A 26,443-nucleotide genomic window follows, 5' to 3' on the forward strand; every position below is an offset into this window, starting at 1 on the left:
GCATCATATTCAATCATATTTAGGGTTGTCTGACAAATAATAGATGTTTATTTCTTCTTTTTACATCCTTTATATCGACTGGTTAAAAAAAAAAAATCACCACAGGCATCAATGGAACAGTTTTATCATCTTTGCTGTGCTGCTGTGTTTTATGCTTTCATGTGAGGTTTTCTCTGATTTTGACTCATTCTCTCAATCTTAATGTGATCAGTGTGTTTGTAAGAACTGATATAAAATGTTTGTTTTGAGCTCAGTTATGTCCGTACTGTGGCAGACCTTTTTTAAGGACATGCAGGGATGCTCCTGTGTTTAATTTAATTTAAACCAACGCAGTCATAAGAAATGCTAATGCTAATGTTCTCCTTTTTGGCTTTACTTTGACAGAACATTTATAATGAAAGTGGAAAGTTTACCTGGAATGAACCTTTTAACAGAACCAACACCCTCACTCAATACATGACACATCTCCCTATTGTTTAAACTTTTCATTTTTGATAACCACAATGACAATTTTACTGGCTTATGTTCCAAACAAGTCATCATTTTGGAAGTAAAGATTGTCTTAGTGTCTCATCAAACAGCAAATGCGGTAAAAGTTCCACAATTCCATCATGGCAACTTGGAAAAAATGGACTTGCATTGATTTGCATGCCTGCAATGGCATAAAAAATATTCATTTAAAAGGCTTCTTCTAATCTTACTATGTCAAATAAGGCTATATAAAACCCAATGACGGACTCCTGTCTTTGGAGTTATTTTCCATTGAACATTAAACAATCAGATTTACTCACCTCCTTCAAAATCTGGTTTTAAAATTTAGTTAGGGGACTTGAAAGATCCCACCTTGTCACTGTTGTCCTTTACTGATGTTTTAACATGTTTTATATGTCTTTGGGTTTCACCTCCTTTCCTGTATTTTAATCTTCTTTTGCACAGTCACTTGTGTGTCCTGAAAGGCGCCTATAAACATTAGTCTTATCATAATTGTTGTTGTAGTTACCAACATTGACCAGAAGATGGCAGAAACCACTCTTCTGTTTAAAAGCCCTTCCAACATCTCAGCTCTGACAAAGCTGCCAACAATTACCTACCAAGTACCTACACTGGATCTCTACCTTCATCTGATCCCAGTATGCAAAATATTCTCATCCAAGAAATGGACATTCTCCAGCATCAGATACTGGGATGTATTATCAAACTAAATAAAAGAGGGACTTCACATGCTTAGTATCATATTATCATCATGTTATTTTTGAGAGTTTGATGCATGATCATTTGGTTTTTCTTTCGTTTTTCTTACATTTTTAATGAAATCTAGATCTATTATGAAACCCTTTTTGGCTGCAGCCTTACACGACTCAGCTCCATTACTCTAGTTTATATTCATTATTTTGTCCTTAATCTTATTTCAGTCTACATTACTTTTGTTGTAGCTTTAGTTCTTTTGACTAGCAGTCTGACCTGAATACTATTGAAACTGATTGAATTGAAATGAATAAGAAGGATTCAAATGTACTCAGGATACAGTGATTTTTACCTGTTTACAATCTCTAAAAGCATTGCTGAAATTGTGCCAAAACAGCAAGAGAGATGGAATAGCTTCCTTTGTCCTACTGATTATGGGACAATTTTGCATCATCCAACTCTTTTTGTTCAATGAATATGTCTCATCATATTGTAGATCCATCTCTAACCTTCCTGTTTGAAGATTTAGTAAAAGCTTCTTCAAAACTTTCTTCAGTGATCAAAATCAAATGTTTGCAAAACTCTGCAGGTTTTCTTGAGAATGCACTCAGCCATTGCTTGTTCCTAATAGTTCCTAAATCCCAGCTTATTAAGGTGCTCTGACCTTTGCACATTTAAATCTTCTCTTAAAACTTTCAATGCTTGGTCTGTTAACTATTCCACATATCTGTAATTTGATATTCAAATTTTCTTTTCAAACAATCCCTGGTTTCATTGCTTTTACTGCCTGCAAAGCACTTTCCATTGTAATTTTAAAGGTGTCCTGAAAGGCGCCTATAAACATAAGTCTTATCATAATTGTTGTTGTAGTTACCAACATTGACCAGAAGATGGCAGAAACCACTCTTCTGTTTAAAAGCCCTTCCAACATCTCAGCTCTGACAAAGCTGCCAACAATTACCTACCAAGTACCTACACTGGATCTCTACCTTCACCATGTTTGTCTTTAAAAGTTGTTTCATTATTATCATTATTGTTATTCATTGTTACACATCACCAAATTACTAAACTCTATGCAATTTGATAATAAGGAGTTGTTTTTCAGTGGGAAAGTCTGCCGGCCAAACCGAGCTGTGTGACCAGGAAGTCACTGACTTATTGATAAGCGTAAACCAAACAGACAACTGCTCAATGTGAAAGAAAGGCTGAAAAACCACAATAAATCAATGTTTAGTGAATCAGTGTTTTTTCGCAGACCACTTTGGTTTCAACTTCACAGAATTGGAAATATACGCCGCCTTTCCCCTGAGATGCAATTGGCCAACATTGGCACAGGCCTCTCCTCCCACTAGAGTCACTTAATGATAATGTGCTGGGATCAAGATCAAAACTTCAACTACTATTGTGTCATTATAGCTGCAAAGAAGTGTATTCTTATAAAAATATAGTCTTATACTCATCAGAATACTTGAGATTGACTTAATGCAAAATGCAAAGACTCATAAACTTAAACTGACTCATGTTAATTGAAATATGTGTTTTCTAAATGTCAGCCTGACTTAGGCTGATTTGGATGTTGGTATTTGCAGCACTCAACGTTTCTAACTGGGCAAATAGTCCACATTCTTTATTTTCACATTTTTTATTTCAATAAAGTTTTAAATTTAAAATCAACAATAGTTTGAAAATTGCTGCAGCAACCCTAATCCTAGCTATCAAATCCAGAAAACCTTTACTTGGACCTTCAGCACAAATATGGAGAGGGAGCTCAGCTTTTGCAAATAAAGAGTGAAACTAGAGCATGATAAATTATTCTAATGGTTTGAAGTTGAGCTCTAACCCAGACATAAGAACACCTTACACCCTGCATGTGTAGCATTAGTGAATGGCTCTGATGAGTACTTCAATATGTTCCTGATGTAGATTAGGGACGTACCAATACCACATTTCTTTTCGAACAGAGTACTTATATTTGAGTTCTTGCCAATACCAAGAACTGAAATGAGCTCTAATAAATTCCATTAAAGTTCACTGTGTGGACCAGAATGCCAGAGGCAAAGACTCGGTAGTTAGTTGAGGTCAATCTGTGGCTGGTCTCTAAATCTCAGGCTTGAAAACTGTCAGGATCTTCATAATTAAGCACAGTGGCCTCACAGCAAGAAGGTCACTGGTTTGATCCCCAGCTGGGGCGAGGTTTGGACAGTGGCCTTTCTGTGTGGAGTGTGCATGTTCTCCCCGTGTATGAGTGGGTTTTTTCTGGGTACTCTGGCTTCCTCCAAAGACATGCATGTTGGGTTAATTGGTTACTCCAAATTGTCCATAAGACTGCACACTCAAAAATAGAGGTACCAGCTTGTACCTAAAAAAGTACAAATGCTTGTCGCTGGGGGTGTACTCTTTTGAGAGACATTTCTGTACCCTTCAGTTCTGGTCTATTTTTGTACCTTATCAAGTTCAACCTCACCTTTTCAAGTTATGTTTTTTATGTTTTCCACAGCATTAGGCCTGGTCCATGCCAATTAGCAATATTATCTTTTCTTTAATCTAGAAATAATCTTCAAAAACTCAAAATACTGACCAGCCATACACTTAGTTTGCAGCATCTGACCTTCATTGTCTGGTGTAGTAAATGACTGTTAAGTAGTACTACTGTCATCACTCAACTCTGCTCTAGTTTGTAACATTACAGCCATTAACATTACATTTTTCAATGCTGCAGGTACCCTTATGGTCAAAATGGTGCAAATTTGTACTTTATGTCACTTTGAACCCTTTTTCATACTCTGAAGGTGTGCTTCTGGTCCCTTCAAGACCAGTATTGTACTTTTGAGAGAACATTTCTTTAAAATGTACCTATAGGTACAGAAATGTCCTTATGCTGTACCTCTATTTTTGAGAGTGTAAGTGTGAGTGGTTGTTTGTCTCTGTGTGGCCCTGTGATGGACTGGTGAGCTGTCCAGGGTGTACCCTGCCTTTTACCCAAAAACTGCTAGGTTATCCTCCAGCTTCCTCGCGACCCTTCATTCGAAGCAGTTAGGAAAATGAATGAATGAAAATGAAAGTGGTTTTTGATTAATTATTTTTACAGCTGTGGAAAAGCAAGTAAATGCCCAAAATCAGCTTCACATTTCCAAAGTTATGCAAAATTTGTATTCTTTAAATATCATGGGTAAAAAAAAATCTAAAGAGGTCATTTCACGGATTGTCTTTGCATTAACATCTTACTTTTGACAGAAATTTACAAAATGCTTTTGATAAAAGTGGGCTGAAAATTATCTTGGAACATCTGTGTTGTTCGGGGGCCCCCAGTCTGACATAGACGGTGTTAATCAGTCATAAAAGTTATAGTTTTTATTAATCCATTTATTTACTTCCATTTATTTCCAACATTGAGAACATTTGAAAAAAAAAAAAAAAAAACGTTTTAGGAAAATAAAACATTTTATAAACTATTACTTTTGTCATTTTGTAAAAAAGGGAACATTTGAAAAAAAATGACAGCCAATAATAAAAATTAGTAATTAATCTCTTTAAACTAATGTCCTCACTTTTTAACCTAGTTTACATTGTTGTTGAGTTGTGTGATGTCGGGACACTTTTATGAATACTAAGATCGAGTACACAGAAGGTATCAGACTGACACCCAATACTTATACTGGTATGGGTGGATCCCCACTGCCGAGCAAAAGGCAGTTGAGACAGCATATCATGGAGCAAGAGCTTTGCTGGGTAAGTCCCTCCAGAATTAGCTGCTCAGTCTGTCATCATAAAAAAAAAAAAAAAAAAAAAAAAAAACTGATATAAGAGCAATAAAATGTAAATAAATCATCTTTTCATGGCCAATAGACACGATGCACAAATATATATACCTTAAACCTCACTAAAATATGCAGCATGGGCAGATTTTAGGGTTAAAGTAGCTGCGATGGAACTCCTGGTTGTATTCCAGGCTCAGCTTTGTAGTACCAAGATCGTTGATAAGGACCGTCACATACTTCATCAGAATTACATACAGCGCATAAAGCAAGTAGATGAGACACCCAGAGAACGATGCTAAAAATGAGCAGCTTTTGTATTCGCTAAAAGCATTCCAGATTGATCTGACTACTTGTATTGATTAATGAAAAAGTTGATCTGCGCTGCTCTGGAAGAGTTTCAGATTGCACAACTAAGAAAGGCATCCAGGTGCAGAAATGCCACATGAAAAGTGTCTTGTGGTTTACAAATGAGTCATATATGAATCATGAAGTCAGTAGAATAACTGCATTTACGTTATGTGTGTGGGTCTAATGTGGACCCAATATGTCTCTGTCACAAGGCCTCCTCTATTCATCAAAAAGTCAGGCAGTCTTCTCAGATCAGGTTGGGTCATGGCCTTGTGTGGGAGTAGGAAAGAACGTCTTGGCTTCACAAACATTTCCATTGCTAAAATAACAACGCTGGTAATAAACAAGCACAGTGGAAGTCAAAGAGCTAACCCATTAAGCACACATGATCTTTAGACCAGTCAAAGGACAGCAGAGGCCCCAGCCTTTATAAACTGGCCTGGATGTGTCCTGTTAGTCTGGTTTCCTAACAGACCACGGTGCAAGTCAGTTTGTCTGCCATCTCAGAGCATGACGAGTGCAGTGAAGAGAGCAGTGCTGCTGCTGCTGCTGCTGCTGCTGCTGGCAGTGATTGGCTCAAATGCAGCACCGTCTGCAGAAGAGTGTGCTGGTCTGACAAAAAGGCTGCTGACACGAGATCTGCACAAGGTGAGTGTGGTTCTGACACGCCAACATCAGCATCAGCCAACGTGCTCTAAAATATGATTATTTAGTCATATCTGTGTCTTGGTGCTTTCAGTTATATAAACATGAAGCCAATGTACCTTAATTGCTTATATTTTCAAATGTCTAGAAAGGTTTCCATTTTTTGTATTTCATTTGAGTTGCCTGGTTGAGCTTTTTATTTGTTACTGACACAACAGCTATTACAATAGTTTGTATATCTTTCATCCATTGTTGACAACCGGTTATATTTCATTTTATTGACTCTGGTAGTGATGAGCTTTTACTCTTTGAAACGCTTACATTCCCAGAGAAACACAGGATGCATGCTTATTTGGAGCTTCACCTCTTAGTATGACTATTACAACACTCCTCTTGCAGATCTTTGGAAACTGGGTTCTGACCTGGTCTGTCGCCGACCATGATAAAGGCCACGGCTTGCTGTTAAATGTCTCCAGCTCCCATGTCGAGTTCAAACTCCTCCCTGACAATAAAACCATTGTGTATACTGAGAGGAACGTGTACCTGTAAGTTTCCGTGCAAAAGACCATTTCATTAGCATTTAAGGTAGACATAAATGATCTCTAGTCAGAATGATGTCAACAAATTTAACAGTTTTATATACAATAAAATGCCTGTAAGTTGATTAAAGTGCTTTATATTAACCAAACAGGCTTTAGTCTATTCAGAAGTTAATAGAAACTGTACATAAAATTATCAAGAGTGTCCCAAAATGAGCACCTGTAAGACTATTTAGACTCTGATACATTCAATCGCCTTAACTAAATGGTCAAAGTTGCAATCACTGTTACTTAACAGGTTACAGTCATTGATAAACAATAAACGCTTGTTGTTTTCTGACTGTTTTTTACTGTCTTTTAGAGAAAGTCTTAACTCCTGTACTACATACTTCACTAACATGACAGTACCGTCTGACAACAGTACTGAGCACCACACATTCCCCTCTGATTCCCTCAGTAAGTACAACTTACTAAAAACACACTTTAATTGTGTGATGAATGTGATGTACTGTGTCCTTTGTCCATAATTATTTCTTTTCACTTTTCTTTCATCTTGAAGCATAAAACTCTAAGTTTTATTTCTTCCTTCTGCTACCCTTTCATTCAAATATTTTATTTTTTGTATATGGTTTTTGTTTTAAAGAATGAAATAGACATGAACTAAGCATATATTATAGTATCGTATCGTATCGTATCGAATTCTGTTTTGCTTCCTGCTTTCTCTTCAACGACATATCTGGTTTAATTTGCTCATTTGCCTCTCCTGTTTCCTGTCAGTTCTCTTTAATAAATACCCCGGGTTTCAGTCACTCTTTGCCAGACTATCTTTGTATTTCCCCAGTTCATTTTTGTTGCACCTTTTGATTCTTTCTGCATTGAGTCTTTAATCCTGCACAAGTCTGTCTCCAGCCTTTCAGTCCCACATTTGGACTCACTTAATCCACAAATGAATGAATATACTTTGGATTTTTACAGAAAGTTGCAGACTATCTCTTGCAGTTGCACATGAGGGGCAGACTAGTTATATCTAACGGAGTGTTAACTTGCCGAAGTTATTCAGCTCACAACTGCATATTCTGGTTGTTCAGACATCAGAACTTCAGTTTTAATTTCCTTCAGACTGATGTGTTATGTTAACGTGTATATTATTTTATAGCACATAACACTATTATGTGATGTATTGTTAGTAGTATATTAATTTATAGAATTGTGTGTTGTATAATGACAAGAAAATTGTTAATTCATACATAAAGATTCACTGCTATATAGTACCGGTCAAAAGTTTGGACACATTTCCCATTAAATCTAATGGAAAAAGTATCCAAACTTTTGACTGGTTGTGTTAATTACTCTTTTGGTTACTGACAGTACCATTGTACGTCACTTTCTTATTTTGTTTCTTGTGTGTGTATTTTCTGTGTGGGTTTTGTGTATTTTGTATGTTAGGGGTGGAGACGGATGGTGTTGTTCAGGAGTATAATGACACAGGTGATGTGGATTTCTATGAGACCTGTGGCGACTGCCTGTTGATGACCTACAAAACCTCATCGCACAGATTCCTGCTGAGCTACAGTAATGCACAAAACTGTCTATTTTAGATGGTGTAGCAAGAATTTTTCTTAAAAGTACAATGTTCCTCTTGCAGTAATTATGATAGATATTCAACCCAGATACATTTTGTTAAATTGTGAGCTTTCCTTGACATGTGTTCATGTTTTTGTGTATTAGAGAGGGAGGGGTCACATCGGGATGTTGTGCAGATGAAAGCTGCCCATGATGATCTGAATAAAATGAGTGAATGTCTGGGATTCCCTTATGACAAACCATACATTTACAATGGACTCGCAGGTGAGTGACCAGTATGACACACAAGGACATAAGAAATATAAACAATCAATTATGATAAATAAATAAATAAATAAATGAATTAAAAAACATCTAGAATTACTCTTTTGTTTTGTCATTCCAGATTTTTGTCATCGTAAATCTGCTCCAGAGGCAGTAACTGAACAGTCGTAAGTGGATCAAAAGGATATGGTGAACAGACCACCCCGACCTCAAAAAACAGCTGAATAAAACCAAATCTAAATTCTAAACATGTGTTGTCTTCCATCTCTCTTAACAAAAAAAAAAAAACAACAACATTTATCTCTTTTGGTTCATTTGTCACAGGATCATTTAATTTTAGATTAATAAGTTACAGAGCTGAGTAAAAACAATTAACTAAAAAGGGATTCTAAAATGAAAGAAAAATGTACACAGAGACGTACTAATTGAATTCATTGGGACATAAAGTGACTACAGTCAAATCCAAAACCGATACAAAGGGAATAATTACTAACAGAATCCAATTGATTATAAAAAAAAATGGGAAACAGCAGAAAAAATTCAACTCAGAAGAAAGAAAAACATAAACATAAAAGCAACTCAAATTTATTGAAAAGATAAATAAAAAAAAAAGCCTCTAAAGAGGTTAAGACTAACTTGTTCTTCATTACATAAGTCATAATTGGGTTTTCAACTATATTGTTTATTCAAACAAAGCAAATAGTTGAACAAATACATGTCACATTGGACAGATTCATGTAAATGGAGTAGACTATAAATCCAGTCTGCTATCCAAACAGAACAAGATTTTTTCAGTAGTTTGGGCTTGTATGTGTAAAGAAACATATGTGTAAAGAAACCTTAACATACGTTAAGGTCATTCAAGTTTTGTATTTTTTCATCCTTTGTTGTTTGATTTGAAATGTACTGCAATCTATTAGACATAGTTTAAGTGCTATAGTTCATTGATCACTTCTCACATGTAGGTTTCTTTGGATAAAAGTGTCTGCCAAATGACTGTAGAATAGAATGGAATGGGATGTTCAAAGGAAATTATTTTGAGTTTGTCAGACAATCCTGCCACATATAGAATGATGATATTCTTGTGCCTTTTTTTCTTGCCTTGGTGGTGGATTTCCCCCATCCCCACACAAAATAAACTTTATTTTTCATTTCTTAGCTGATTTGACTTGCAGACTGTTGGGATCACCAAAGGCCTTCAGAGATTCCTTACAATGTTTGTGTGTTTTTTTTTTTTATGTATTAGGGTTCAAATCTTGACCCTGATACCATGGCACAGAGTGGTTCTGTGTAAGGTGTTGCACATTGTTGTGTGATATCAATAAAGTATATTATCACTCAACTTCTCAAATTATTTTCCAAATGTTACCACTCACTATGTATTATGACTGACGATCTCCAGCAGTAGAGAAACAGGGTTATTCTACTAAGTTGTGCTTTGCCCATTTTGCCACATGACGAACGATATTGACGACCGGATGTTGCGTATGGATTTGGTGGGCGGGGCTTTTGAGCCTCCCGTGCGCCTGTCACAGAAGAATGTAAACAGCTAGCATGCCTGTTTGTCAGCTAGCGTCATCGCAGATCACAGATCCACATCCGATGTCGGTAAGGTAAGGCTTATCAAACAGACTACCTGTTCAAACATTAATGCCGAAGTAAGAGTCGTAGATCGGGCGTCTGCTTTATCTTCGGTTGATGTATTTGTAAAGCAGCGCTAACTTAGCTAAGTTAGCTCGGAGAGCTAGCTGTAGGTTTTGCTAGCGCGGAGAGTTGTGTCACGGCAGCAAGATGTTTCATGTTGAGGAGTCAGCACGACGTATTTTTCGCTTATTCTGTCGGATTTCTGCTGAGGTGAGGGCTCCTATCAGGACTGCTGACAGAATTATGTTATCAAAAGTGAGAAAAGACAGTAAAAATGTCAAGTTTTTGCTGCGAAAGATGTTTTATCAGAGTGACGTTATACTATTGATGTGGTTTCTTATCTGACTCAGGAGTATTATGGGAAACTTAAGCGCTTGTTTTGGTTGACTGGGGACTGTCCTTGTTGTCTAATCTGGACTGTTTTACAGAAAACCTCTTGCTTTTCACTTTGCCCTAACTTGTGAACTACCACAGCGTTTGTATGCGTTTACTTCCTGTTCTAGTCAAATATTAATAAGTAAATATAAACTAGTCCACTTATTATACGAGGTAAGGTGTGACAAGGTCAGCACTAGGGCTGTGGATATGCTTTTGTCCCGATTCGATTCAAACTTTTTTTTTTATGCCGATTCGATTTAAATTGCGATTTTCACAATTCTATAATATTGCTGATTTTTGTAGATTCAAAACAAAAAATGTATAAAACATTTTTTTGATCGTCATTTTTCTTGATTTCAGTCAGGGAAAAAAATGACACAGTAGCCAGAATATCATTCTGCTGCTATAATGCCCAAGAAGACAAGTAAAAAGATCAATAAAAAACATTTAAAATAACAAAAATTTTATAATAGTTTACTTTTATATTTGAAAAAAAATCCTTTCTTTTTTTTAACAAAAAAAATTGATTTTTTTTTTCTAAAAATAAAAAAAATCCATTTTAAAATTGTGAAGCAAAAAACATTGATTTTTCTATTCAATTCTCCCACCCCTAGTCAGCACAGGTCAAAAGCACTGGGTGTGTAACTCAGAGGACAGTATTGAGGTAGGGGTGGAAAAAATTGAAAATCGGGATTTTTTGTTTCACAGTTGAATTTTTTTTTTTTTTTTGTTAAAAAAAAATCAATTTTTTTCCAGTGAATTTTTGTCATTTTTATTTGTTTTATTGATCTTTATTTATCTTTTTACTTGTCTTCTTGGGCATTATAGCAGCAGAATGATGGTCTGGTTACTGTGTTGTTTTCTCCTAACTGAAATCAAGAAAAATTACTAACAAAAAGAAGTTTTATAAAGAAAATTTTGGTTTTAATCTACAAAAATTAGCAATATTGAAGAATTTTGAGAATTGCAATTTAAATCGAATCGGCACCCAAAAAATCGGAATCAAATCGGGACAAAAGCATATCGTCACAGCCCTATATTGAGGTATCCTGAAAGCAGCTGGGATCATATTCTAAACAGACCTATGGGGCCTGGGAGCTACAGAGGTCAGGATGCCCCAACATAAAACCTCTGTATGAAGATACTATTAATAAATAATAGCTTCTTGGAACTGAAGTCCACAGTTTTCAAAGAACAAAGATCCAAAAACTCCCAAATTATACCAAAGAGCAACAGAAAGCTTATTAATTTATTGCTTTCTTTTTTTTCTTCTTAGGTTTGACAAAACATCTTCCAGGATACAGTTACAGATAAATAACTGTCTCCTGAGTGTTTTCTGGTGGCCATGTTGGGACATCAGATGCTGCCTGCTGTCTTCGTAACCCAGCCAACACCTTAAATTAGCCATTTGACTCAAACACACTGCCTGACTTTTAAGAGACCTGTTGGTTTTATGAAAACCTCAGTTTCTTGAAGTTAAAAATACGTGCAAATGTACTAGGTGTAAAAAAGTAGTTTGTGTGTCTTGTGAAGCCGGTGTATATTGTTTTGTTGGCATCGGACGTGATCATGGCAGAATCCGGCTCACAGCCAACAACTGCAGCAGACATGCTGCTTGAACGCAGCAAAGAGGAGCCATTTCTCAGCAAAGTAAGCCCCCCTAAAGAACTTACTTCAACAGCGGGGGGGCTACACCTTGATACCAAAGTCCAAAGCAGCAATGGCGCTGCCGAAAGTCCTCTTTCTGCCAAAGTCCCCGAGGAAGAGGCTACTCCCACACCACCAGAGTCGTCGCCAAGTCTGTCTGAAAATGAGACGCTGACCATCGTTACCACGGAGGACGAAACTTTGTCAGTTCCTCTAAAACACATCAAGACAGAGGGAGAACCAGACAGTGGAGAACCAGGTAAGATGAGTCAGACCAGGTAAAACTTTTTACCTTATGTCTTTAGAGAAAGATTGGGTAAGCTGAAATGAAAGGCTTTGCCTCCTGTAAACATGCTGTTCACTAATTATGAGTCATTAGCTAACTTTTATTGATTAAAAGCCCTAATATAAGGTATCTCTAATGAGGATACTATAGCAAATGACAAAATGTCATTATGTCATTTTTTTGTCCTTCAATTTTGTCCTTTTTTTAAAATAAGATTGTTTATCAACTACAGTTACAACATATTTATCTAATGTCAACAAAGGCACCATATAGCAGAAGCATTAACTCTCATTGAAGATGCTGGAGCTATTATTCCAACTTCATTCAAATGTGTACTGTTAAAAGGTTTATGTACGGATCAGAAATTGGTGAAGCCTTGTGGAAATAATGAATATATTCTAATATGTTAATGATAAAATAAAAGTGCAAGTTGACAAAAAGTCCCGCTGCTCTTTTCCTTATAATATAATATTGGATAGATCCGTATAGTGACATAAAAACACTCAAAATGAACTTAAAATATTAAGGACAAAAACGAGGGCAAAAAAGAACCTTGCATGATTTGAAGGTCTAAAACAAAGGATTTTGTTTACATTATGCCAACCCAATAGCTGTTTTTTTTTGTTTGTTGGTTTTTGTTTTGTTTTATTTAATTCAAATAAATATACTAAAGCATTGACTAACATTAATCAACAACTTTGTTGTTGGTTGTAAAAGGTTTTTTGGGATCTACTAATGCTTATTTTCATTTCATTTGATAAATTATTAAAATTAAAACAATTGTATGTTGTTTATTATTTACTTCAGTAAATAAACCTATTTATTTGTTTATGTATTTATTCATGTCTTTTGGCATGAATAAAGTATTTTTCATTCAATGCATTAGGTGTTCTTGCTGTTTAAAACGCTATACAATACTATAGGGAGCACAGGTTGGGTATATATTTTTTAATATTGAAGTTTAGGAGGATGAAAACATGGTGTTGTCATACAGTTTGTATCATAAACCAGTTGAAGTGGTTTTGTCTGTTGTTGCTTTATCTGCTAAAACTCTACAGACAGGCAGTATAACTCTGTATATGTTGTTGCACATGAGGAGGAATGTGTGATGTGGCCATTTGTGCGTCTGCAGCGTTTGCTGCTGGTAGTTAAGCCGAGTTCCACTTGGTTAACATTCAGGAAGCTGGGAGTGTTTGGAGCAGGAGACGCCTTCAATGAGCCTTTGTTGTATCAGGATATTCATGGCTAAAGGCCAGCGCAGACATGTGCTAAACAAGTAGAGCTCATAATGTTTATTGTAGCGTTATTTACACGTTATGTCACTGTAATTTCAGACAAACCCATCAGCTTGTGGTTGTTGGGAACATTTGCAGAATTTCCTGTTGTAATGTCTCCTTTAGTTTAGATGTAAATATAATATCTATATTTATTTAGTCAAATCACAAATATTTGGGCCACTTTATTGTATACTTACTCTTGATGTCACAGTGTAAGCAGATTGGACTCATATTGCCAGACCTGCTTTCCTAAATGCTTCATTTTTCTGATTTGGCGACATTTACATGAGGCAGATGTTTCATCTGCAAAGTTTTTACTGTATATATGTATTTTATTTAAATATAAAAGCAACTATGGTTTTTAACTCTCCTTTTTCTCCAAATATTTTGATATTTATTCTTCGACCTGGTGTTACTATTGCTGCCACCATTTTCATTACCAGCTGCTTATAAGTGGCATTTGACTCATGTGTCTTCGTAAACCTCCAGATGAATCAAGCACGGTTCTTCTGCACATCATCGTCTGGATGATGTCAACATCAGATTTTGCCTCGATGTTTTCTTCATAAATTACTTAAGGCCTTTAGTCAGTTTGGCCTCCTGCTCTTGTTATTCCTTCTCACTTTCCAGCTTTTAGTTTAGGTTTTTTTTTGTTTTTTTAAAAAATTTTTTTAGTTTAGTTATCTATTGTCAAACGAACGAATGAAAGAAGATAAGCAAAGAAAAAATATATGTACATACCTATACATACATATGTACATACACACACATACATACATATACATACTAAGGAAGAAAATAATATTCATAATATTAATATTATTATTAATAATAATAATAATAATAATAATAATTCCTCATCAATTCAATAGTTATTTAAAGAAAGAAAAGGAGTTAAAAATGAGGAGTGGGAAGAAGTGTACACTTATTTGGTATTCCCACCCCTTTCTACTCATCTAGTTTTATATTCACTGCACGTCACAACATATTTGTTAAATTTACTATTCATATTTACATTCACATATCTACACATACAAACACATTACCATATACATACATGCATGTACACACATACACAAAGATATACTACAGACATCCTCATACTTACACCCATATCTACAAAATTACATCAATATCTAAAAACTTTTAATATTCCTTGTGATATTAGGTTCTTTTTAGCTTAGTAAACATGGGCAGGGAGGAGGACACAGCAGTATTATTACAACAATAAAAGCCTGTATGAACTTGGACCTGAAGGAGAGCCTCTGATGGTGTCTGCAGGTCTGGACTTGGACATGGAGGAGACCTCCTCAGTGATGACCGCAGGTGGCTCCGATGATCAGCAGGAATCCACAGACTCTGCATCGTTCTCTATCCCCAGTCTGGAGCTTTCAGATGGGGTCACAGCAACAGGGAACTCTCTGGACATGGAGGATGGCCTGTCCTCGTCCTACTCTGCTCTGGGTGTCGAGGGCTGCTCTCCGTCCACTGAAGTTCCCAGTCTGAAGGAGGATGAGGCACTGGAAGCTGCTGGTAAGATGTTATCTCCTGGTTTATTGTCAAACAGTCTGTACTGGATCAGATATTCAGGATTTGTCTCCTCACCTTCCCACAGCCGTCATGCCAGAAGTCATTTTGCTAATCAAATTTGAGCTTTATGGATAAAGCAATAACCAGCGAAACAAACAAACAAGCCTTCTGTAAACTCTTAAAGCAAACTACAGTTTCATGTCCTGTTGAAATGACATCTCCGTCTGAGAATCCATCACTGACAACTAAATATGCTGGGGTTTTTTTTTCTAAATGCATTTTTTATTCAGAGAAAATCTTGTATTTTATTCCTGTAATTTTTTGTGATGCTAATCTGGGAATCCGTTATTTGCTAAGAGAAAAACTAAAAATTACCAGCAGGAAGGACATTTAAAATGACATTTAAAATGTTTTGGAATTAAAACCATAAAGTGAACAAACTAGTATTGAAATAGTTGAGGTTTCCTTTTTTTTTTTTTCTTTTCAATCACTTAACTTAGCATCTCTGTGTAGCAGTTTTCCATCTATTGGTCCTGGCCAATAGGTTTTTAGCTAATTTTATGTATTATTTGCATAAATTATAAAGATCCATCAATTCTTTCCGCTTCAACCACAATATGCACATCAGTAATGTTGAATGACCTTGTCAGATTTTTCTTTTGCACGGTCTTTATCATGTCAGGTTTGATTAATGTCCAGTTAGATTTTAAATCAGATACATGTTTAGGCTGTTCTTTGTCTGACTGGAGTTGTTCTCCCTACCGCAGGGGCTACTTCAGTTCCCGCTGCTGCCTCTGGCCATCCTGGTGCTGCTGCTGCAGCTGCAGCTCCAGTCCCAGAGTCTGGGCCCTCCATGCCAGCATACTACCTGGTGAAGTGGATCACGTGGAAGGAGAAAAAGACTCCCATCATCACTCAGAGTGAGAACGGACCCTGCCCTCTGCTGGCTATCATGAACACACTCTTCCTGCGCTGGAAGGTAAAACACATTTTGATAGTCTTTGTGTGGGAAACAGGGCGGCTCAGTTGATTGATTAAGCAGCACGTGTGCAAAAGCTAAAGCCCACTGACACAGCAAGTCTGGGATTCAGTTCTGGCCTGTTGTTAGGATACATATTAACTTTAATAAGAACAGCAGATATAAAAGATGTACATATTCTCCCAAAACTGAAGCCTTTGCAGATGGGTTACAACTCTGTTTTCCATTTAATGGCCAGCAGAGGGAAAATTCTAAAAGAGTTTTCATAGGAGACATTTATAAGAAAATTATTCTATTTTTAGAGTTGTTGTCACGACAAAGATTTTCCTAACTGGTTTACACTCTGCGGTTCTAGTTTTATGCATCCTTCAATACAAAATTCTGTAGATTTGTACATTGTTGTTTGCTTTAATTCAGAAATCTCCAAGTCTGGTCCTCGAGGGCCGGTGTCCTGCAGATATTGAATCTTTTACTACCACTACACTCCGGATTCAAATAAAACTGATCTGAACAGCATGAATAATTAGAGTCAAGTGTGTTGGAGTAGGGATGCATGGAAAACCTGCTGGATTGTGGCCCTTGAGGACTGGAGCTAGACACCCTGCCTTAATGCTTGCTTGTCATGTTAGCTTAAAAAAAAAAAAAAAAAAGACAGAAAACAGGTCTTCAATGTTTTTAAATTCCTCATTGAGGGCTTTGTTTGTTTGCTTTTACTTAAAAAGATATTGAAGTTGTTAAAATGCTGCAGAAGGAATCTAAACCTGAAAAGCAAGCAGCTACTGACTGGATCTGGGGAACAAACCCATCACACATAGTTATGGAACCATAATTGCTTCTTTATAACCATTTTGGTGTATGTGTGTATCTAGGCTAAGCTTCCTGCTCAGACTGAAGTTGTCACCACTGAGGACCTGATGGCTCACCTGGGTAAGATTAACCAAAGGCCCAGATTCATTTAAAGTGAATTATGAGCATTTCTTATTCTATCAATCAGTGGCTGGTTCCATTCTAATTGTTGCATCTCTAAATCTTGAACCATACACTGCACAGGCCAGAAAATAAAGTTAAATAAATAAATACAGGTACATCTCTGAAAATTAGGATATCATGAAAAAGTTCAATATATTTCATTATTCATTTCAGAATGTGAAATCCACATATTATATAGATTCATTACACATAGAGTGAAACATTTCAAACATTTAATTCTTGAAATTTTGATGATTGTGGCTTATAGATAATTAAAACCCAAAATATAGTGTCTCCGATAAGTGGAATATTACATAGGATCAATGAAAAAAAGGATATTTTAAACAGAAATGTCAGGCTTCTGAAAAGTATGTTCATTTCCATGCACCCAATACGTGGCTGGGCCTCCTTTTGCATGAATTACTGCATCCATGTGGCGTGGCAATGGAAGCCATCAGCGTGTGGCACTGCTCAGGTGTAATGGAAGCCCAGGTTGCTTTGATAGCAGCCTTCAGGTCATCTACATAGTTGGGTCTGGTGTCTCTCATCTTCCTCTTGACAATACTCCACAGATCCTCTATGGGGTTCAGATCAGGTGAGGTTGTTGGCCGATCAAGCACAGTAACACCGTGGTCATTGAAGTAGCTTTTGGTACTTTTGGCAGTGTAGGCAGGTGCCAAGTTCTGCTGGGGGAAAAAAAATCAGCATCTCCATGAAGCTTGTCAGCAGAAGGAAGCTTGAAGTGCTCTAAAATGTCCTGGTAGATGGCTGTGTTGACTGTGCACTTCAGAAAACACAGTGGAGCAACACCAGCAGATGTATTGGCTCCCAAATCATCACTGACTGTGGAAACTTCCCTCTGGACTTCCAGCAACATGGATTCTGTGTCTCTCCACTCTTCCTCCAGACTCTGGGACCTTGATTTCCAAATGAAATGCAAAATTTGCTTTCATCTGAGAAACAGTCCAGTCCTTTTTCTCCTTAGCCCAGGTGAGATGCTTCTGACGTTGTCTGGTCCTGGAGTGGCTCGACACGAGGAATGTAACATTTGTAGTCCATGTCTAGGATTCGTCTGTGCGTTGTGGCTCTTGATGGGCTTAGTCCAGCTTCAGTCTACTCCCTGTGAAGCTCCCCAAATTCTTGAATAGATGTTGCTTTACAATCCTCTCAAGGCTGCAGTTATGCCTTTTGCTGGTGCAGCTTTTCCTTCCACTCAACTTTCCATTAATATGCTTGGATCCACCAATCTGTGAACACGCAGCTTCTTTAGAAATGACCTTTTATGGCTTTCCCTCCTTGTTGAGGTCAATCATAGTCTTCTGGACATCTGTTAAGTCAGCAGTCTTCCCCATAATTGTGTAGCCATCTGACCCAGACTGAGAGACTTTTAAAGGTTTAGGATACCTTTGCAGGTATTTTGAGTTAATTAGTTGATTAGTGTGACACCATGACTTTCTGAGATTGAAGTTTTTCACAATATTTTAATTTTCTGAGACGCTGCATTTTGGGTTTTCATTATCTATAAGCCACAATTATCAACATTTCAAGAACTAAATGTTTGAGATGTTTCACTCTATGTGTAATGAATCTATATAATATGTAGGTTTCACATTCTGAAATGAGTGATGAAAAATATTGAACTTTTTCAAAATATTCAAATTTTCTGAGATGTACCTGTAATTGGAAATAGTCCAACTGGGGCTTTAACCAAACCAGTCAAATCTAGAAACAGAGATGGTAAGACTGTGATGTTACTGACTGGTTTTTTTTCTCATCCCATTTTGCAGGAGAGTGTGTTTTGTCTGTCACTCCCAGAGAGAAGGCTAATGGCATGGAGCTAAACTTCCAACAGGTAAACACACACACCTGCATGTACATTTTATCTGTCTCTCTTTGTTCTCGAGTCCCTTACCATGGAGTAGTCTGAACCCCCGGCCTGGTGTCTCCCCATCATCCTCCTGTTTAAGGCTGTGAACCAGGAGGAAACACTGAAGCTGTGATAATAGATTTAAAGAAAACTGAGTTGACGTGTTTTTCGCAGAACATGAGTGATGCCATGGCCGTCCTTCCAAAGCTGTCCACTGGTCTCGACGTTAATGTGCGTTTCACTGGAGTCACAGACTTTGAATATACACCTGAATGCATCGTGTTCGACCTACTGGACATCCCGCTGTACCATGGCTGGCTGGTAGACCCACAGGTAGCGCTGCTCCACGCTAAAGTTTCATTAAAATTTGAACTAAAGAATCTGTTTGAATCCAAAGCTTAACAAGAGAGAAAAATGCAATAAATTAATAGTTGTAAAACATAGTAGAAAAACAACCAGTGCATCTCCATTTTAATGAGTTAATGTCTCTCAAAGTGGTAGTTGTGAGTTTAGTTCTGATTTCATGTTACTAAAAACTGCTGCTATTGTTTGTGTTCAGAGTCCAGAGATTGTGGCCGCTGTGGGAAAACTGAGTTACAACCAGCTGGTAGAGAAAATCATCGACTACAAACACTCTGCAGACAGCAGCCGAGTTAGCGAAGGTAACACACATGCAGATATACGCGTGAACATAAACACACACATGCTTGGTGGAAGCGGCGACGATAGCAGCAGGTGGAGATTTACTGAAGAATTTTTCACACCAAAGACGCATCCAGATGTGCACTGAGTGGCCAGAATAAAAGCTTCTGCATTTTTTGAGTTTTAACAGCTGTCAGACAAACTTGTAGAAAAAGAAATTAGGAAATAGGAGGATGTGAGTCTGACTTTCAGATCCAAATGTTTATTTGTGTCTATTTGACAAGAACAGAGGTAAAAATGTCTTAAGGGGTCCTCCTAAAGTTTCCTCCTTTTGTGTCCTGCCTGAAAGTATCCAAACCATCTCAACTGGCCCAGAATGGAAACCAGCAGGATTGCATCTTCTGTGAAATCAGAGGTGCAGTCAAGAGCTCCCTGATCCAGACACTGTCTGCTCCTTCGCTTTGCTGTGTACTTCATGTATCACAGCAGGAGTATTTAAACTTAAAGGGAAAGCATCAAACTTAATGCTTGGACTGGGAATCAAAGTCTCAGTATGGGCTGCACAGGAACATAAGGATTGGTAAGAGCTCACCTGGTTACCCATAATCCTGCGTCACCCTAAACAATGCATCTCAGAGGATGAAGCTACACATCTCAGAGTACAGAGTGACTGGTTGGCACATTCCCATATGCCTTCTGGTATTTATGAGCAGGTAAAAAGCTGGTCTGATGTCTCATGACAGAAACAAAAACTGGACTTCCTCTTTAATCCATGAATCTGCTCAGGGACCAACTTTCCCCTCCACAGATCTTCCTGGAAACATGGACATGTGAATCCCCCTGCAGTTGGAACTCATCCTGTTTAAATTACTCCTCTCCTCTTTGAACTTTTACACATTGTTGTAGAGTCTTAACCCGTAAAACTAGAGTCTTAGGGGAGAATTTTGCAGTTTTTACCTGGCATAATGCAAACACTGCATTGAGGACAATATTGCAGAGGCCAACATGAATGTTTGCACCATGTGCAGTGTTAAAATGCAGTGGTTCTCAACCTTTTTGCAACACAGTACCCTTTGTAAAATATTTTCTCAGCCAAGTACCCCCTAACCACTGCGAAGAAAAAACATGAAATACAGCATTTTGTTATTTATGTTTGGTTTATTAAGCTTTAACCAAAACAGTTGCTATTGTTTTGCACATCTACACTACGCTTCAGCCAGGACTCCATTGTTTGCGTTGTCAAGGAGACAGCGACTGGAGGATATGATTTGTGTTGTGGGATTTTGGGAGGAATGAAATGGTGTAAATCTAAATGTAAATTCACTCTATGAATGTAAACTTACATTTATTGAAATATATTAAATGTTTATGTAATGTTTATATTTTATTTAAGGATGTTTTAAAGAAAACACAAAAACATGTTTTTCAAAAAATTTCACAAACTCCCTGGAATGCCTTGAAGTACCCCCATTTGAGAAACAGTGTTATAATGTGTTCTTTTAGGTCTGGTGGCGGAACAGTTTCTGGAGTCGACGGCAACACAGTTGTCATATCATGGTTTGTGTGAGCTCAACACAACCGCAAAAGAGGGAGAGATCTCTGTTTTCTTCAGAAACAACCATTTTAGTACCATGATCAAGCACAAGGTACAAACAGATTCACAGTGCAGCGCCGTGATCGAACACAACTGTATCTGTTGTTAATAAAGCTTCTCTCTCTCAGGGTCATTTATACCTGCTGGTTACAGACCAGGGCTTTCTGCAGGAGGAAAGTTTGGTTTGGGAGTCTCTTCATAATGTCGAAGGCGACGGAAACTTCTGCGACTCAGACTTCAGACTGTGTCATCCTCCTCAGAGAGCTCCGCCCACCTCCCACTTGTTGCCGAGCACCCAGGAGCAGCAGAGGCAGATCGACCAGGTGAGGCCAGCAGCAGGGACTGATGAGCTGATTATTGGATTGGCTTGTTTGTGAGCCACTGCTTTGACTTTGCTGGTTTCAGGACTACCTGGTAGCGGTGTCGCTGCAGCAGCAGCAGGGAGGTGCCCCGGGTCCCCTTAGTGACTTGGAGTTGGCCCGGCAGCTCCAACAGGAGGAGTACCAACAACAACAACAGCAACTCCAACAACAGCATCAACCAGGAGCAGTGCAGACAACACAGCAGGTAACACTGAAAGGAAACGCTTGTTCCCGTTCCTGCATGTTCCTCCATTAGACTCTGTAAACTTTCAAATCCACATCCGAACAACAGGAAAACCCTGATGGAATCTCCATGGAGAGAAAGAGCAATTTGGGACAGATTTTGTAGGAAAGAAGTAAATATAGTTGCCAATTTATTTAAACGGATAAAATTTGATACTATCTGATGACCTGAAAATGAGCTAGGCATCAGAAAATGCTGCAACATCCGAAGATGCTTTACTATTTATAGAGGAGTCCAGTGTTTTGACCATAGACTGTATATAGAGATAGACAGAGCCTCCGTGACGTCACCCATAGGTTTCTGAAGAGCTGAATTGAAGCTCGGTGGGCGGTTCCTACAATCGCCATCTTGGCAGGGCGTCGTCTCAAAATCCATATATGGGCAAAGGGGTAGAGCTAAGGAGCGTCATGGTGAATGATTGACATCGAGCGAACTCCGAGCATTCTGTAGCTAAGAGCTAACCGAGCTAACCCCGGAGATAACAGAAGATAACAGGAGCTAACCAGCTAACGGAGATAAGCAGGCTAAAGCTAAGTCACGTTGTGAACCAGCTAAAAACTGTGGTTGTTCTGCGCTCTTCTTACTTGAAGCAGGAGATTGTGTATCTGTCAATCAAAAGGTCACGCCCCTAAATATGCCGAACTTCGAGATTAAATTACTTTTAAACGGTCGAGTTAGAAAAAAAATTCACTCCCCCACAGTTGTCATGAAGGTAAACCTGACCTATTAAACCGAGAATAGATTTTTGAACCATGCTGTAAACGTGTTTATTTCTGCTGTGGAGTTGGTCTTTTTAATATGGGTCTATGGGGATTTGCTCTGTTTTGCAGCCAGCCCCTAGTGGATGAAGGGGGAACTGCAGTTTTATGCACTTCTGCATAGGCTTTACTTTTTACCGCTGAAGGCTACGTCCAAGTCTGATTTATGGTCTATGGTTTTGACACTAAAAAAAAACTCAGTTGAATTTGAAGTTTTGTGCCAGTGTTCTGAAATAATATGAGACACGTGTTGTCTTCCACTGCTGGTCCTGTTGTGACTGTTTTCTTGCCGTTTTTTTCTTGCCAGGCCAGAGGTCAGGGGTCACAGCAACCCAGGAGAAGAGAAAAAGACTCGGACTGTGTCATCCTATAGACTCTTCTGCATCATCATCATCTGTAACACCTTGAAACTCCCCAGAGTCCAGTGTGTCTACAGCAGGGGAGGTCACGCACATGCAGACACACACGGTCAGTTCGATGCCAAACCCCAGTGCTTTTTGTCTAAGCAGGTCACAGCTTGTTTCGGCCACGATTCCAGTTTGTAAAGGTGTCGGAGTAAAACGGTGGAGTCTGGCGGAACACACGGGTACCGCTGACTTAACAAATCTGCCTTTATGAAGGGCTTATGTAGTCACTGAGGTCTTTATTTAACGTCAGTAAACTCATTAACTGCTGCTTGTAGATCCGTTTTTAGCCATTGTGTAGAAGAACTTTGCGTTGCCAAGTCTAAAAACTCCAGTTTAATGATTTGAAGGCAGGAACTGTGAAAAATGTCAGACTTTGTGTTTGACCAATGGACAAACGAGATGTCTGAGGATGGCACTTAACCTTTGCTGATATGAAAGCTAAATAGTGAAACAACATATTAGAAATGTTGAAACTATGTCATTTAGTCCAGCAAACCATCACTTACACATACTGCCATATTGATGGTGATCACTTTCTTCTTTTCTTACAATTTAACTGCACTGTCACACTTCTGCCACCCCCACTGAGCCACTTCTTGTTTTTATTTATTTTTTTATTTTTTTTTTTAACACCCAAATCTGAGTCGTCTTATTTTTCTGTAATCATGGAACGAATTACGTGATGATTATAGTGAATAGGTGATTTACTGTTTGTGTTTCTTGATGAGATAAAGGGCTTTTTTAGTTATTAAATATTCAGCACATTGCACTACTTAAAAGGATCTATTTCAGCCACATGTAACTCACATTTATTCGTGTGTTGTATCTTCTTGGTTCTTGCTAATGTTAACTTTTCATCTTTTGTTATGCAGTTGCATTAGGAAACGATCTACAGTATGGGTTTATTTATTTATTGTTTCCCTACAAATAATCAGAAGCACTGCTAAACTTTAAAATTCAAAGAACTGATTTTGTTTGATCAAATTTCCAGAAACTCCGACATTGATTTTTGTTTGAAACCTGACAAGAGAAAAGTTGTGTTTGTGAGAGAGTCTGACATTTTTCACCGTTTTTGCCTGAAAGATTTCTGGCTGCCAAAGTACAGTTTCCCTTCATTTCCCATGCAGCTGTGAGCCAAAGAATCCCACAGACATAAATTAGCTCACATGTAGTTCTCGGCAAAGACTTTAACTGTTTATTAACCAACTATAAAGGTGTCTTGTAAAGCCTGTATAAATAATGATTTGATTATAGATCGCCTAAAGATGAAGGGAAACTATCGGAAGGTCTGTTTAATGAACTCGTATTTTACTGACTTTTCTTCGAGGGGCTATTTTCACTGGGGAAAAGCAGAATTTCTTTGCAGGAAATTCTTTCTTGTTGAGAAACTTGAATTTAAGTGGAAGTTATGGAGAATTTCTAAGAGGTAATCCGTTAAAACAACTGTCAGGTGTTGTGAATGTTGCATACGCTTGGATCTTTTCCTCCTCGTGTGAAGTATCCATCACAGCGTCTTCTGATGAGACTTGTCCGGTTTCAAAAGTAGCTTTTTGACGCACATAGAAGTTGAATTTGAAACCAGTGTTGGCAATTTACTCAAAAGCAGGAATTAATTTTAAACTTCAATCAGATTTCCAGTCATTTGTTTCCCAGCAGATGCCTGCCCGATACATTCAGACTACTCATTTAGTCTGATTTCTAATAAGTTTTCTTATCATTTCCACTTTTTTTCCCTGTAAGATGGTGGATTAACATAACTGCAGTTCTATCGGAGAGAAATTGTGCAACAACTGTAGAGCAAGCCTCTTATATATATATATGTTCAATGGAGAGTTTGCCTTGTTTTAAAAGTAGTCCAAACACTGGCTCCAAAGTGAGCCTTTCATTTTTCCATTTCCAGCAGATATTCCTAAGTACTTGGAAAGGGAGTATAAATAAGTACTGCTAGGTTTCTTTGAATGATTTAAATAATGAAAGAAATAATTTAGTTTCACCATTTTATAGTTTACATACAAATAATCTGCATCAGTTCTCATAAAACTGTATCAGGGTCATTAAAGATCTTACTCTGAAAATCCTGTTGGTTATTTTTTCAGTGGAATTTGTGGATATTATGCCACACATTTTACCCGAGTGGTTATTTGGTTCGAGCAGTTACACGATTTTTGAGTTACCACAAAGTTTGGGTTCAAATTTGAACTTTCTCATAACTAATTTTCTGACCATGAATATGAAGATTTTCCTTTTTAATAATATACTATTTGTGTTATTGGCTTTGGCTTCTTCTGAAGCTGTATTTTTGTAGTTTTGACCCAAAGTAAAGAAGAAAAATAAGATTGGATCAAAATAAAAAAAATAAAAATGTAAAAAATACTCCAGTCTGAAAGTACTAGCAATCAATACTTCTTGACAATATTTTGGTTATTTCCAATTAAATTTAATTAATGCAGCTGATTTTATTGATTGACATGGCTAATGTGATTTACAAGCTAACCCTAATCTATACACAGTATGTACCTCTTACAGATAATTCTGCTTCTATCAGTCATGTTTAATCTAAAATCTCCTAATTTACTGTCACCAAACGATTTAAGTATTGCCTAGACACCCATGTCTCAGTATTTTAACATTACTGTATACATTTCAGAATAATGTATAATTTCTGTAAGTCAGTAATTAAACTACTAAATACAAATTAGTTTCAAGATTGATTTAAGGTTTTAATTTGGCTAAATGCTATTTAAAGATCTGCTGGAAACAACCCTAACCCTCTGATCTGGATGGACTTTCCAAAAAAAATTCTCATGTGCTTTCTTAGTTTTTAAACAATGAATTCCTACCCAGTTTCCTCCTTAAACTAAAACGAGGAACAAAGAAACAAAACTTAAAAAATGTTTCAGCAATTTATTCTAATTTTAAATAAATGTCTTTAAAGCTATAAAAACTGTTACTGTCTCAGAGTTAAATCTGTTTTTGTTTTGTTTTTTTTGGTAATCATGAATCATTCAGCTTTCTAACCGTTCCAGTTATGCCTGTCTGGGTGTTTCAGGTGTCACTGGTGCTCTGTTTCATCATTCCAGTAGTTTCTTGTTAACATTTTCTCCTGTGTGACTACTTGCTGGCTCTCTCTGTTCAAGCTTTTGTATTTAATTTGCCATCTTGTCAAATTGTCAATAAAAATAGAATCTCCATGGAGCTCTGCAGTTTGTTGCGTTACTGAAAACAACCATTCACGCTCACTCCTAGGGACAATTTTACAGTAACCCATTAACCTAGCATGCATGTCTTTGGATGGTGGGAGAAAGCCAGAGTACCCGGGGAGAACTTTTAATACTGGTTTTGTAACATTCTAGTGGACCTTGGTGGAAAAAAGAAACTTTATCTGGTTTAATGACTTTAGTGTTACACATTGTAAAGTTTAATACAAGGAATCCTTTCATATAACAGACACAATTTCATTCATGATAAATGCACTTCACATTGAAACTGTAGACTGAGTTCAGAGCTGATGAAAGGAATAAAGAAGGCAATAAAAG

At 37.5% G+C, this 26,443-nt stretch overlaps 1 protein-coding gene across 1 annotated transcript; it reads left to right on the forward strand.

The window, feature by feature from the left end:
* The first annotated feature begins 12,150 nt into the window (after positions 1-12,150).
* On the forward strand, positions 12,151-26,102 carry mindy1 (MINDY lysine 48 deubiquitinase 1). Its single transcript, XM_079258947.1, has 11 exons — positions 12,151-12,251; positions 14,837-15,088; positions 15,853-16,064; positions 16,934-16,991; positions 18,821-18,885; positions 19,075-19,233; positions 19,460-19,562; positions 21,046-21,188; positions 21,265-21,459; positions 21,542-21,703; positions 22,808-26,102. Exons 2-11 carry the CDS (start codon positions 14,851-14,853, stop codon positions 22,871-22,873), a joined length of 1,401 nt encoding a protein of 466 aa, XP_079115073.1. The 5' UTR covers positions 12,151-12,251; positions 14,837-14,850; the 3' UTR covers positions 22,874-26,102.
* Positions 26,103-26,443: the final 341 nt, after the last annotated feature.

Source organism: Telmatherina bonti (genome assembly GCF_933228915.1).
Source record: "Telmatherina bonti genome assembly, chromosome: 19".
Taxonomy (NCBI): domain Eukaryota; kingdom Metazoa; phylum Chordata; class Actinopteri; order Atheriniformes; family Telmatherinidae; genus Telmatherina; species Telmatherina bonti.

Excerpts from the sequence above, each read along its gene's own strand:
- mindy1 (XM_079258947.1), top strand. The coding sequence starts at position 14,851 with ATGGAGGAGACCTCCTCAGTGATGACCGCAGGTGGCTCCGATGATCAG. Across the intron at positions 18,886-19,074 it reads TGGAGCTAAACTTCCAACAG|AACATGAGTGATGCCATGGC; the intron begins GTAAACACACAC and ends TGTTTTTCGCAG. Across the intron at positions 21,460-21,541 it reads AGCAGAGGCAGATCGACCAG|GACTACCTGGTAGCGGTGTC; the intron begins GTGAGGCCAGCA and ends TGCTGGTTTCAG.